The 14,973-nt window shown below is 36.9% G+C and overlaps 1 protein-coding gene across 2 annotated transcripts; it reads right to left on the reverse strand.

Annotated features, from left to right (window-relative positions):
- Positions 1 to 61: 61 nt before the first annotated feature.
- CUNH1orf146 (chromosome unknown C1orf146 homolog) lies at positions 62 to 9,017 on the reverse strand. Of its 2 annotated transcripts, XM_009975668.3 has the most exons (5): positions 7,770 to 7,838; positions 5,713 to 5,806; positions 4,408 to 4,576; positions 1,547 to 1,625; positions 62 to 182 (listed from the first exon to the last, which is right to left on the reverse strand). In XM_009975668.3, the coding sequence occupies exons 1-5, from the start codon at positions 7,836 to 7,838 to the stop codon at positions 63 to 65; spliced, it is 531 nt and encodes a 176-aa protein (XP_009973970.1). In that variant the 3' UTR covers position 62. The 2 variants fall into 2 exon arrangements, with proteins under 2 accessions (XP_009973970.1, XP_042659460.1); XM_042803526.1 differs by lacking the exons at positions 5,713 to 5,806; positions 7,770 to 7,838 and adding an exon at positions 8,865 to 9,017.
- Positions 9,018 to 14,973: the final 5,956 nt, after the last annotated feature.

The raw sequence follows: 14,973 nt of genomic DNA on the forward strand, positions 1-14,973 counted from the left end.
TGTTCTGTATTTTGTTTAAAATGTATCCACACTATTTATGAATAAAACCCGCAAATACTGAATTAATTACAATGCAACCGGTACTCCTGAAGCATCTTCCAAACTGGACTGTTTTCTATTATTTGGGCTTTTGTCATTGCCATTTTGTAACGAATATCATCTGCTTGTGGCTTGGAAGTTATCTTAGAGGAAAGAAAAATATTATGAGTAGAACACAGTAATGTTTAAGTAACAGAATATTCAGCATCTTATTTTTCAAATAGTACAAACATAAAATTGTTCAGCAGTGAAATTTGAATCATGTTTTCTGAAGTAGGTATTCAGAAATGATGTACACAGAGGTGATCTGATGTATCTCTTTCAGGTGCAAGATTGGTCCTAAAACAACTAGTCCTGTCAGCATTGCATCTGATTATCTGGATTGTACTTCAACAGAAATTGGATATGGTAGCTTGGGATTAGTTGGATTGTATTGCTCCCTTAGCCACATCTGTTAAACTGGGGCAAAAAAGTTATTTTTTTAGGCCCTATACTAGTTAGGAATTCTCTGGCAAAAGATGAGCTCATTAAACCGGCTTAGCACTGCATCAGTAAGAAATAATGTAATGGGAACCAATATATTTGTAGCGTACACTACCATCACTTCTTATGGGGCTCTCCTGTTGAAATTTGATGTAAACATTCTGACCAAGTAGAAAAGCAAATTCAAGTTTATAGGATCAGCAGTAATCTTAAAAGCTTTTAGGTTAATGCTGTATTAAGAGACTGCACCAGACATCAGTAGATTCCATAAAAATGTTCAACGTTGTAATAAGTATTTAAGAACTTTTGCCATGTAATTTCTAAAATGATGAATACTCAGAATAGATTAATGCTTATTATTTTGAAATGCCTACTTCAGGAAAGGATAAAATGTAAATTCATATTTGATTCCTAACATGTCATTCAACCTGATTTTTTAAATTTTGGTACATGGGATGGTGCTAGTACTGTTTATAGTTAGCATCTAAGTTAGAATTTTAATGGAAAAATCTTCTTTAAAGAGGTTCAGTAAATAGATTTAATTAATAATTTGTTGATGCCTACAAGGTATGCTGCAGATACACAGATAAATTACACTATTTAAGCTGTAGAAATACTTTACTAGTATGTGCATTATTAAAAATCCACAAGTAACTAGAGTATGCAAATTGGCATTTTTACTTTAAGTCATTACATATTTAGATATCATGTTGCTTCTGCACTAGTAAATGAAGACAAGTCATCCTAACTTAACAGTGGTAAATAAGAGCTGAATTAGCTCTTAAATATCTAATTTGTCTTCATAGATGCTATTAGGAGCTGTTAAAGTTACATTTAACAATAGTTTAAAGACTCAGCTAAAGCATCAGAGTAACAGTCTTACCTCAATATATTACATGGATTGTGGTCAATATGTCCCAGAAAGTTCCATTAGGGAAAAATAAGTATTTTATAGTTCTTGGCTTTTCCTGGCTAATATACTTCTGAAGAACTAATATATTTAAGTATATGCAACCAGACTTACCTTAGCTATAGTTAGCATTAACTTAACAGTTTCAGCAGTGTTATGAACTGGTATTATACGTAAATTACTGCCCAGGAATCTGCACATCAAAATAAATGGTTACTTTTAGAATGCACATTTAATTTGTTATGCCGTAACACTCAAAAAGCATTCCCACAGGATGTAAGCAACTTCTTACTGGGCCTTCACCACAAGTACAGGGAAGATTGCTTTTATCTTTAAAGGCAGCTGGAGAGTTCATGCTGTTTGTATAGCCATCTGTCCCATTTCTGTACCACTTGTTCAGGTGGGATTTGGAAAGACTCATTCATTTTTCTAGGGCTCTGACAATCAATCAACACTCATTAAGCATGTGTATGTCCAGAGAGAACTAAACGTTCTTTTGCTATGTTGTTGAAGACTGTCCATTCTCAGTACCAGTAAAAAAATGTTTGGGTTTATTTTTATGGCTACGGAAGAACACAGGAAATCATCTAAAAACACTGTGCTAAAAATACTTAATAATTTGTTGTAGTGTACTATCTAAATATAGCAATCCGTACATCAGATGTGATTAAGATAATGAGATAATTCTACTGAGAATTTAACGTAAAGACTTGTTCATTCAAATAATTTAACCTCAAATTTGTTCTCTTTCCATAAATAATATTATTCACATGCATTTTTTCTTGAGAATGGAATCTGAAGATTTGGAATACTGGCAGCAGTTGTCATTCAACGCAGTCATGGAAGAGAGAGAGAGATGAAAGCTTAGGCAGGCACAGAGCTTCTCCTTAAGCCTCGTATTTTCAGTGTGCTGTAACAGTGACAACAGTGACACTGATGCCATTTTCTGTTGCAGAGCTAAAACATGAGAGAGACTTGACAACAGAGAATGAGAGATTTTAAATAATCAAAAAATTAATCCAAAGTGCCCAGCTGCTCCATTGTACACTCGCCTGCGCCCTCCCCGGGTGCCTGCCACCTGTTCTTCCCCCTGCTCCCTCCGATGACTTGGGCTCCTTCACAGCAAGACCCGTGCTGGTTAGGTATCTCATGGTAACCTGGCTGGCTGTTCTAATTAGCAAAAATAAATGTTGTAGGCAGTATCCTTCCCTAAGAGTAGCTACTCAGGTCCCCGTTGGGTTTTGCTAAAATCTGATGTGGAAACTGTAGTTCAATTCACATTTAGGGATTAAGGAAGTAAATAGATTCAACTTTGCTAATACTAGCAATGGGCTGAGCAAAGCATGAATGAAAGAAGTGCAAAAAAAAAACCTCTTACATATACTTAGCTAGATCAGTGAAAATCCATTTCTATCAATAGTTTTGCTTCCAATTACAGCAGGTCTAAATTTAGGTTGTATTTTATTAGTTTGATCAATGGCCACTAGAAGAAATGGCTGGTCTCTGCTCCAGGATGTTTAAAAATTAACATACAGTTTTTCTGAGGATATTAGTGGAATGCTCATTTGAGCTGTGATGATAGAGATTGCTTTTCTCCCGCTTCCCCCATGATACACACACAGCCCTACATAAAGTGTTCCTGTTGTTGAACAACAATCCTACAATGTTTGTTAATAATGAAAAAAAAATATTCTTCCCCAATTGCCACAAAACCATAGATAAGCAGAAAGAAACAGTAATAGAGAAAGACCTGAAAATAGTAGGAGACTTGTAGTTTGAGACAATACAGCACAAGTTTCAACTCCACCGATGCAAAAGCGCAGTGATTTACATACAGTAGCAGAACTACAAGCTGCCAGGTAGTAAGAAAGCACATGCATCTAGAGTATAATTGTGCCTTGTCAATACCAATTTGATACAGCCTGCAATGACAAAACTATTATTTTTAATAAAATTACTGATTTGCCAAAGGGAATACAGTTTCAAAACATCACATTTTTTAACGATCAACACATGCACAAAATGTATTGTACATAACCATGAAGTCGATTGAGAATCAGCACTGCCATCAGCTGAATAACGTGTTCTTGCTGAATAGTGGCAGAGCTTTTAAGACCTCTCATGAAAATTTATGGAATTTGTATAAATGGTTAATAGATTTCCTACATTTCATCCCATAGACTCTGCTACTCATCAGCATTTGGCATTGTGCCCAGGATTTAATGAAACTGGTGCTAGTTTCAATGAGGCAAAGATCAAAGGCTCCATTAGAACAGTCACTTCTTTGACATCAAGAGTGAAAAGCAACTGCACTTAAGACTACCGTACCTGCCAGAAAGTAGTTTTGACTACAAGTGTGGAGCACAGTCTGGTAACTCTTGTCAGCAGGTATGTACTGAAGCATGCAAATTTTCAGGCTTCATTATAAATCCCAGATAAAAATTTAACCCCCCCCCCCCAGTTTTAATGTCCAATTTTACACTTTTGGTGTAAAATAAAATTCATTATTTCAGTTGTTTTAGCTCCATAGAATATACTGTTCCAAGTAAACAGATTTTAAAAAGCTGGTGAAGAATCTGTACTTTACAATAAGTTTTCTCATGAAGGAAACTTGCCTGTTCTGTTTTGAAAATTGCCATTGAAAAGTTACTGACAGATCTAAGAAAAATCACCCAATTTTCCAGTTCAAGAGAAAACTTTAAAAAGAAACTTATTACATAGTCCTAAAGTGATTGAATAGGATGTTATTTGCTATGTTTTGAGGAATGTCCTCTTTTTGTTACCTATAACACGTCAGATTGATTCACTTTTGCCATTAAAAAATATATGCTTTAAATAATTTTCCAGTGCATTAGCAAAATAAAAATCAATATTCCTGAAAATAATTCTTAAAAAAAATATATATTCCTGAATGTAGGACTGCTACTTCATTTCTTCCTATCAATAAAAAGTTCAGTTTGATGTTGAAATCATACCTTCTCTGAATCCGAAACATGACATTCCATTCTTCTGGTCCATGAAGAGCAGCTGACAAAACCAAAAAACTGTTCCGATGAATGTTTATGAACTTCTGAATCCTTTTGGAAAACTGTTCTTCCCCTGTCATGAGCAAGTCTTGAGTGTCTGACAGTATAAATGCAACACCTATTGAAGAAACTGATGTAAATGTACATGCCATGCAATAAAGTGATTAAGTTCTCACTGCAAACCAGGAAGCAGAATTCTTACTCAGCCATTAGTTTAGAAGGTGATGGAACAAAACATGAATCAATTTACATGTCTTCACAGTGAAATGCAATCATGAGATTTGGCCAGTGATGACCAGTGATTTTAAGATAAAACTACAAATAACTCAGAGGTTATTTTCTACCATAACATCAAAAAAATCCCCCAACTGTTCAATCCACTCAAAGTACAGACATCTGAATGCCTTCGAAAGCACATGCTTCGGGAACAAGCAACTGCTATAATGGAATGAGTTTAGGGCAAATGCAAAGACTGAAGAACTCAGCAAGTCCCGTTTCTAAATGACATAAACACACCTGTCACATCTTAAAAGTTAGCTAAACTGTCTACCATGAAAAATGACATTATAACCCCATCAACTAAATTATTCTGAAAGGGAAAGTTAAGGCAGAAGTAGTTGAGGAGGCTTAACACTTGAGGATACAAAAGACTAGGCCAATGTGTGCCTTGTTAGTCCTTACAGTTCAGGAAACTAGATAAAGGATCTTGTCTAACTGTCTAGAGCATCTTCTGCTCTAAAAAGGAAGGATAGATACTTCACGTTTGCAGTTTCAGTGATTTCCTAATCAAACCTGCACAAAGAATCCTTTTCCTAACCCCTCTGCTACCACCACGTCAGCAAACTCAACTTGGAAGATGAAAGCCAAGAGTCTTGGTTCACTCTTGTGTTTACAGCCATGAATAATAAAGATCTTGATGTTTGTCTTAAGTGTTAGTGGCACCTGACATGTTTGCTCAGTTATAACAAGAATTTACTGCAGAGTTCAGCTGATAATCACCAAATCTGTTCTACGATATATCAAAAAAAAAGTAAAAAACAATGAAAAAAAAAACAATGAAAATGTTTCATCCCCGAAGCTGTATGCTCCATCCTGCGATTTACACACAATCACAGCACAGCTCCTTCCACTGCTGCATGACATTCCAGTGAGGCAGCTTTTATTCACTTCAGTGTAGCCTACAACAGGGCCTGATCTTGTATCTTTGATATCAGAGTTCATGAATTTAAAAGCATAAAATTCACAGTACTGTACCAGAAAGAGAAAAAATCACAGATCCAGTTTCCACAGATTCTGAATATCGAAGTCGGTGGTGTTGCCTCTGTAGAATTGTAGAAATTTCATGATTCTAAATAAATTTCAAAAGGTTATTTTAAAAGTATGTTTTTAGCCAACATGTTAAATAGAAATATTCTTAAAGCAGTGCCTGAACCATTACAGATAGAACTTTAGCATCGTTGTTTAAAACATATTTTTTATTCCACTTGCAATAAAAAAAGTAGTAAAAAGTTAATTAAACTTTTTCAGTTAATGAAATTCTGAAATTTTTGCTTTGGAAATTATCAAACATTGAATGACCATTTTACATGCATACATTCAGTTTGCCTTGGGAAACTCTTGCATAATACATAAAGAAGCTCAAACATTTTAGAGCCTATTTTTGTAAGATGTGCTAAAGGAAGATTTGCAGAAGTGAGGAACATACAGTAGTGTGTTTCTATGACTCCAGTTAATTAGACTGCATTATTTTCACAGATGTCAGCATTTCGTTCGGAAGATAGTTCAGAAAATCTGTATGGGACATGATTTTCTTGAAAGCTTTTTGACAGAATGCAATCGACTCAGGAAAACTAGAACACTGAACTATGCAACATAATCATCTACAAAATGGAGTGGGTTTGGATATATTTTACAGCCTGCAAAAAGCATTTCTGTAGTATGTTCCACAGAAGCTGCTCAAACACACACATTTTAAAGATTAAATCACTGAGTCCTTTTTAGCTAATAACATATTCTTGAACCTACCCATTTAAAACCTAGCCAACCTGCCTATATAGCGAAGTGTTCTGATTTAGTGAAAGAGTACAAAATAAAGTCAGGATACCAAGTGAACCCTGAAGGACACAGTAACCAGAAATGTTATGCTTTCAGTCGGACAGGAAGGGGAACCCTCAATGACTGCTGCTTATGAGGTATAACTACAGTTTTGGAAAAACTCTGCTTCAAAGCCACTGCTGACAGTGAATTATTTAATGCACAATACAAATAATAGCTATAAGAAAAGGATGGCAGCACAGGGAAAAGAGAAAGCTCATATCCAAAACCATTACAAAGCACCACCTTTATAAAATAGAAGCCATCTTAGATTTGTATTCAGCTATTTCCATATCTTTGCTTACTGGGAGTCCTTTCCAACAGCAGTAGTTTTAAGTAGAGCTGGAGCTCTTGTCAATAGGAGTAAATTATGCTGGTATAGCTGGTAAGATCACTGGCCTCCAATACCTTTCACCATATTATGGATTAAGTTGCTCTTGAAGCACTTCCCAAACTGGAACAGTTTACAGGCTGTCATCCCAAAACAAGCAGGCAAATAACAACAGGCTTTAAACTGAGGTGATTCAGGAATTACTTCAACACCATTCACTTATTTATACAACAGAGATGGGGTGACAACCTTGTCAGCTAAGGTAGCATAAGATATCCTTGCTTATGAATCAAAGCCCTCTTGCCTCTAAATTCTCTCCAGCTGTCATGAAATTGGCCTCAGGTGCACAAACTAATTACGAGCTCCTTGACATACCCTTTCACTTTACTGCGGAACACAGTCCAGGCTTCTGATATTAATAGATATAAATACACATCAATATCTGTAAGACTCACTATTTTAAACTGAATTATACTTAGTGAGTAATTGTCTACCCTGATGTTGATACTGTGTAGTGGTAGAAAATAAAATGTTTAGGGAGAAATTCAGAACATTAAAAACATTTATGATGGAATTATTTATAGTGTTAATTGAAAGCAACATCAGTGCAGTGCAAAAATGGTGAGTCAGGAGGACAACCCTAAAGCAGGGTAACTCAGAATAGCAGTTACTAAATTGATACAGAAGTAGCTAAGAGAAAAACCACACACACACAAAAAGAACCAGTACTATAGTAGAAACAACTTCAGACTAATATCACTATTTTATCCTCAAAAAACTGTAACTGACATTTCATAAAATATCTCCATGTATATAGATTATAGGAAGTGCTTCTTTCAGCATCTCTTAGTCAGTCAGATGCTGCTCTTGACAAGTGGTATTGTACCTGCAGAGCTGTACTCATAATAACTGTCGTTATCCATCTTGACTGTTCCTGTCCACCACTTTCTGACATTTTTTTCAAGGGTTTAGTGGCTCTGCAGTGAAATCTCAGGTGCCACCTTCTGAAAAGCTTGGAAAAAGAAAGATGGCCATTACCTGCCAGTTAAAGAGGTGAAATGTTTAAGGCACACAGATCCATTAAAAATGTGATTTAAAACAAGGGCACTACCTAATTCTTCAAAACGTATACAGATGCTCACTACCACTGAACTAATTTAAGATGCCTGTTAGATACCTAAATGGCTTTAAAGAATCTGCATCTGAACAGGCTTCCTCTACAAGGCCTAACAGAGCAGCGTAATGAGTAAATTACTTCAGACAAACATTCCTAAAAGCACTTAAAACGACTAAGGTGCATTTGCCCTATTTTCAAAAGGCACATTTGTCACTGTGCACCTTTTACATTAAGATACTTTTGGGAAGACTGTCCCGGGCCTCCTGCCCTGCCTGGAGTGGCCCACCATGACACAGCCTGAGCACTAGCTCTTTTCACATACATTTGCATTTCACTCTTACGAAAATATTCCTGGGTATCTAGCTTGGCAGGCATTTCTACTGCAGTAAGGCTCATGCGGTGCAGTTGGGGTACACTGAAGCTCCCTAGCAAGAGCGTGAGGCAGGCAGGAGGCGGGGCATCACACCTCACACCCTTGCACCGGGGGCGCCCAGATAGCTGAGTTACCACGAAACCTTTGTGCCACCTAGTTCCCAATACAAGTTTTAACCGAGCCTCTCCCCCTTTTAAAAACCTGGCTAGGCGCTAAAATGAAACCCCTGCGGGACCGCCTGGAAGGCCGGGCGGCGGAGCCCCGGCGCGGTGGGCAGGGACCTGACGCCCCTCCTCCGGTGCCGCCGTGTCTCTCCGCCTCACAGCTGAGCGCGAGGCCTCGCCTCTTCCCCTCAGCCCTTCAGGAGGAACCACGGTCGCTCCTTAGCGGGGACGTGCGGCAGCGGAACCCAACCTTGCCTCACAGGTCTGAGGGAATACGGGGTGGCAAACGACAGCTCCCAACCACCAACTGAAGTGCCCATAACTTACTGCTGAGAAAGTAACTAAGGCCTTGGCGGGAAGCGAGGAAGCACGAAAGCCGGTTCCCGCCTTTTCTCCAGCCCTCTCGACACCCGAGTGCCGGCTCCTCCTCGCCCTGCAGCGTACGGGGACTGGCTTCTGCAGCTGACAACGCTGCCATCTTCAAAGTCTTCCTGTAAAAAGTCTTCCAGCAACTTGGCTTTGGCCTGAGAGTCTCCTGCCATACAAGTATAGATCGTGTGACATTTTTAAATGAAAGGACAAAAATGGGGAAGGACACCAGGGAGAGCAAGTGGGTGTTAACAAACGATGGTAATAGGTCTACTTTTGCACAGGAAAAAATCTTGAGGGAATGTTTTTAATGGACAGCTAATTCTGCAGCTGTTTCTGGGGAAGAACATTCCAAATTATTTTCTGTGATACTCTAAATATAGAAGTTACACAGTACAAAAACATGAAAGCAAGAAACAGCACCACTTTCTGTGAAAGAGAATGTTGGAGCTTTTTTTATCACATAAAAGGAAACTACTTTTACATGGTAAAGAGCTGGAGTGCAGAGACATTAAAAGCACTGAAAAAGCATTGATTCCCAGCTCTGCTCTTCAGCCAGTATGTGAATTTGGACTCATGACCATCTACTGAAACCAGTATTTTTACCGAAAATCTGAGATTGTAATAAAAGCTTTTCCTTTTTAAACTCTCTTTAGAGCATTTTAAAACAAAAAAGGTAAACATTTCTATATTAAAAATTATATATTTAAATAGCAAATTGGCTTGCTTAGAGAGAATTAGACATCTTAGTGATTTAAAAATGACTCTTTTTGTTTCAGACAAGAAGTGGGTTCACATGAGGTTTTCTACCCGAGTTACAGTTACCCGTCACTGCAAGAGTATGGAAAATGTCATGCTACTTTTAGTAGTAAGTCAAATATTTCTAATACAGAAATTTTAAATTTTTGTGGAACATAAATGTGAAAGCAAATTAAAGGAAAATAACAGATGTATGAGGTATCCCAATTGCGGTGTTCTAGAGAGCTGTGACAGGACTAACAAATGGTGAAGCCATTTCCTGTAACACAGTAGAGGCACATGCTCTGACTGCATACAAAAATAAGAGAGTTAAGAACATCAGAAATTATTTTAAAATACAGTTATAAAATAATAAGGCAGTTTTATGATGAGGATCGATGATCCCGCTGGCATCTGCCAACATTAAGTTTGAATTCATGTGCACTATGAATTAATTTGTTTTAGTACACAAGGTACAGTAGGAACTTTTTTGTTGTAGTGGTTATACTTGATTTTTAACACTATATATGAATTCATATTTTGGAATATGTCTAATATGTACATGCATTAATTGAATTACAACAATTCAGATGGAGAAAAAATAATAGGTGGGAATAGAATGGAATAAAAAGACAATTCACAGTGTAAACATCTTTAACAGGTGAGTAGATTTTTGTTGCCTTCAGTGTAATACTGTTACAAATGCATGGCACATAAAAGAAAGCATAAATTATTACATTAAAAAAAATTACAGAGAGATTTAAACACTGGATTTAGGCTTCTGGGATATCAGCAGATGCCGTGTCCCCTGATAGCTGTTTATTGTACATGAAGTTGGACACCCCCCACCTCAAAATGCCCACTTGAGAGGCATCAAAGTACAATGATGGAAAAGTGCAGAACAATGAGAAAAAACAAACCTTAACAGAAACTGCTTCCTGCCAGTTGTTTGACTGCAGTTGTTATATTTTAATTTGTGTAAATTTTGTGTATCTTAATTTCAGTTGGCAAAAATTTATACTGGAAACTTCATTGAATATATTTCTACCTATGTAGAATTTGACAACAGTTCACAATAGTGAATTTTATTTTACAATAGTTCACATTTGAAATAAAAGACTTTTTCTGAGTTAGAAAATTCAGAGGGAAATGGACCCCAATTCCTCTTGTGTAAGAGCCACTCTGGCCTAATACTCATCTGGTCCAAGTCTTATGCGATGGGACATGCTGAGCCCCTGGGCTAGGAACTGCTCAAGGGATAATTCTGGTAGTTGTTTGTTTTGCAATGCCATTTGAGTCCGAACATCACTATATGACTTGGCTTTCTCTTTTTTTGACCCAATGTCAGAAGGCTAATTGAATAGAGCCTTGACTCGAAGGAAATTTTTTCTGTATTGCATATTCTTCAGAGCATTCTCCTCCCCAGTCGTTTCCCTTTGAAAAAAGTGGTTTTGAGGGATCCTGTGCTACCTGATATTTTAAGCTAAATTTATTTTACTACTTACAGTTGTCTCTGCTGTGACAGTTTCTGACATTTTGCTAATCTTGGCTTTAAATCTCAAAAGCGTTCCTTTGCCACATACCAACATGGTGCATTTCACATACAGGTGAAGCTTCAAGAGAGATGGAGTAGGGCTGTGTCTGGCACCGTATCAAGTAACTTCTGGGAGCAGAGCAGAGAACCCCATTTAGGCCGGAATGGAAGGATCTTGGGATTAGAACTCCCATATGATGAAGATAATGGCTTAAGCATTTGGATGAATAACTAATTTATGACAAGGCAAAACCTTTCATTAAATTAGTGTTTCTATGCGGTCTCCTGGGCCATAGCCTGTATGTTCTAAATCAGCACCACTTTTTCATTTTGTAGGTCAGTTACACAGGTATCTTCCTTCATTTTATATGAGAACTGATTGCTCATCTTCACACACACCGCCTGTCTTGTTCTCCAATTACATGATCCAAGAAAAAGTAGTTTTTTCTTTTTAGAGGAGAAGAAGGAGGAGTGAAGGTCCACTAAACAGATAGAAGAGGAAAGTAACCCTTTTTTTTAAATTTACAGAGCACAAATAAAAACTGGTGGCAGCAGCCCACAAGTTCAATGAAGTACAATGACTCAGCATTTAAATTATACATAGGATTTATTATTTTCTGTCATACAGAAATCAACTAAGGCTTGGGAAGAAAGCTTGTGGAACTATGCAACCATACAGAGATTTTGGAAACAGAAGGCTGTGTTCACAAGGAGTCATTTGGGAATATGGTTGCTGAGGCCCCAGCTAATTATCTAGGTTTGAAAAGCTGGTGGAAAACATGCACACACTCAGTTTGAGAGCTTAACAACCTCCCTGCCCCTCCCAAAGACTGAGTAGTCAAAATATTCTAGGTCCATAAAGCTATGAATTACAGGTAGTGATTCAAACTTTTCTCCAAATGCATCCCATTATACATATATCAGATTAATCTTGCTTACTAGAACACGATAATGCAGAAAATAGAGATTGAAGTTTCCATCTCTACCACAAAAATACAGGAGGACATTCCGCTACAGGTAGGAAGTTTGACTTATATGTGGGTCTCATGTTCATGGACATGAAAATTACCTCATTCTATGAAGGTAACAAAAAGCTTTTACACTGGCTACACTGAATCTGTCATATATGTATGGTTTGTGCTATTTATACTCATCTCAAGCACATTGATAGAATTCTACCAAAAGGCAGGATGACATGCCACACTCAAGGTTATAAAAAAAGTAAAGAACTAAAATGATTTAATTAAACACAAGTTAAGAAAATCACACAAATAACTAAATAAGGATTGCATAAACAAGGATGCTATAGATTTAAGTAACTTGGTAAGATCAATCTCAAAGCTGGCTTACACAGTTATAAAGGAAGTTACATAGCCAAAATTTTTACTCTGGTTATCATTCTTTCTTTTTTTCCTTGAAAATATCCAGAACTTTGTAAATGTGGATCTGATGTCACTCACGCTAATTTCAGTGGGAGCTGAGAAAAAGTAAGTCACTTTTACTTGTGTGCATAAATATAAAAACTGATGGACTACCTGGGTAATTGGGCTCAGTCCCCAAATTTGTACATGTGAGCCTCTGTTCAGTTTCACCAGAATATGCACTCACTCTAATCCAGCAAAGTTGCCTTCTGTTAACATACAAAAACTATTTCGACCATTGATACCCTTGTTAAATGTAGTTACTGAGTTATAGTTAACTCTCCCCAAATATTGAGTCTTCAGTTATTGAAGATCTGATCAGTATTCGTGTTTTACTGTGCAGTAGCAAAATACCTTTTGTTGCATGTAATGCAAAAAGTTAAGATTTCTTAGGACTTTGATTTCTCCAACAGTCTTCTGAGCTGGGAACTTCGGCAATAAATCAAGGAGAACAGGGAAGCAACTTAATGGAATTCCATTATTAATTATTTCATACTTTAACTGCATCAAAATGATTCATCAGCATTAGAACCTCTTTAAGTTGAGTACCATGTAAAAACACAAGTATGCACAGTGCCTACCCCCGGTACCCTTTCTGAAAAGTGAATGTTAACCTGAAAGCCAATCCACAAATGTTTAAGTGGATTCGCTCCCAAGTTTGTAGAACTGTGGCCTAATTGACCATACAGTATAGACTGCAACGCAAAGTATGAAAGGAAGGTCAAATGCAAGAAATAAACACGCGTGTGTACATGCATGCACTGTATAGCTTCTTCAGTTACTGGTTAACAAAGGTTAAAAAAAAAATATTAAACCCAGTATTTTTCCACAATTGATATCCACTTTTTATATAAATCACTTTCCTCTATTTTAACAGGTTTAGTTTCCTTAAACACACATAGTTGTAGTCAATAGGAAGCTTGGTTTTAAATTAGCCAAAGAATAGATTTGAGATGTAGTTTTTCCCAAATTGAACACATTAAAGCTTATTTTTCAAAAATAGCATATATAGCTTGTGTTCAAGAGATAGACCTGAAAACCAGTATAGATTTTCTGCAAGAGATGAAAGCTGCTAATTATATTGGATTTCAAATCTAAAAGCCCATTTTCATGGAATCACCAATTGTAATAAAGCTGCTACTTCTCATTCTATCTTTCGTCCTCAGTTCCTGTGTAGTCCCAGCAGAAATGTCATCTATCAATGTACAGATGTTAAATCACCCCAGTCATGAAACATTAACAGAATGCATACAATTATGACTCTTAAACTGAAGTCATTCTAGCAGCAATTTGTCACATCTACAATTGTACAAAGTTACTAGTAGAGTAAAACTAGAAAACTATGAAATAGATATATTGGAAAAATAGCATTTCTAGTACATGTATGGTAAACCCTGAACCTGTTTCAGCTGAAGTCAACAGGAGTTCTTCCTTTGACATTAGTGGAAGCAAATTAATGACTTCTTAAATGTCGTGGTTCTGAGCAACAGATGAACAACGTAATAGCAGTTCTTAATTCCTTCATGCAAATGTTTAGATTTTTCTAGAGCAAAGTAGAATGAGCATGCTACTAATTATTTTCCAGATGGCAAAATACATGTAAAGTTTTAAAATAGTCTCCTACAATCTGTACCTAGAACAGATGCTTTTTTTTTTTTTTTTTTTGGTAACATATTCCCTGCAAGAAACAGATAGACAATGCTAGGGGAACAGATCCTATGGACAGTCTTTGTGAGGAACATGGGAAGTTCTCTTCCCCTCTAGTTCCTCCAAAGTAGTAATAAAATTTGCATACTCAAAAATCAGTGTAATTTTGAAATAATTTAAATCCTTAAAAAGTGTGGAATAATATGATTAAATGTGTACAGTTCAGTCACGTATCATCCAGAACTTAAAAATATTGCAAGCAAGCTGTATTTCTTGTATTTCATTACTAGTCTTTTCCAACAATACCCAAAGTAGTTTTATTATGAGAATATTTTTATCTTAACTATTTCCTGTGAGCACTGTGTTCCTACCTGCTGACTTTATTACCATTTTACATGCTATGAACCTTGGTAAGGCTCTAGCAACCTGATCTAACTTTGAAGTTACCCTGCTTTTAGCAGGAGTTTGGACTAAGAGACCTGTGGAGGTCCCTTCCAGCCTGCATTTTTCTGTAGTTCTATGATTTTTCTGCAATTTTTTCTGTAATTCCATGATTCTACAGCAAGTTTTTATAAAAGAAAAAATGATGAATATATGGAATATCCTCTCCACTACCCCTGCCACAAAAGCAGATGTTTGTCTTACGCTCTTACCTGATCACTTGTGGTACCAGCCCAGACTGCCTGCTGATCTCATTTCATGCATACTTACCTCTCCTGGTCTTCAC

This window comes from Tyto alba, unplaced genomic scaffold, assembly GCF_018691265.1.
Source record: "Tyto alba isolate M040663 unplaced genomic scaffold, T.alba_DEE_v4.0 Super-Scaffold_1000006, whole genome shotgun sequence".
NCBI classification, from domain to species: domain Eukaryota; kingdom Metazoa; phylum Chordata; class Aves; order Strigiformes; family Tytonidae; genus Tyto; species Tyto alba.

Excerpts from the sequence above, each read along its gene's own strand:
- CUNH1orf146 (XM_009975668.3), bottom strand. The coding sequence starts at position 7,838 with ATGTCAGAAAGTGGTGGACAGGAACAGTCAAGATGGATAACGACAGTT. Across the intron at positions 4,577-5,712 it reads TGTGATTTTTTCTCTTTCTG|GTGTTGCATTTATACTGTCA; the intron begins GTACAGTACTGT and ends TTTCTTCAATAG. Across the intron at positions 1,626-4,407 it reads ATGTTTCGGATTCAGAGAAG|ATTCCTGGGCAGTAATTTAC; the intron begins GTATGATTTCAA and ends TTTGATGTGCAG.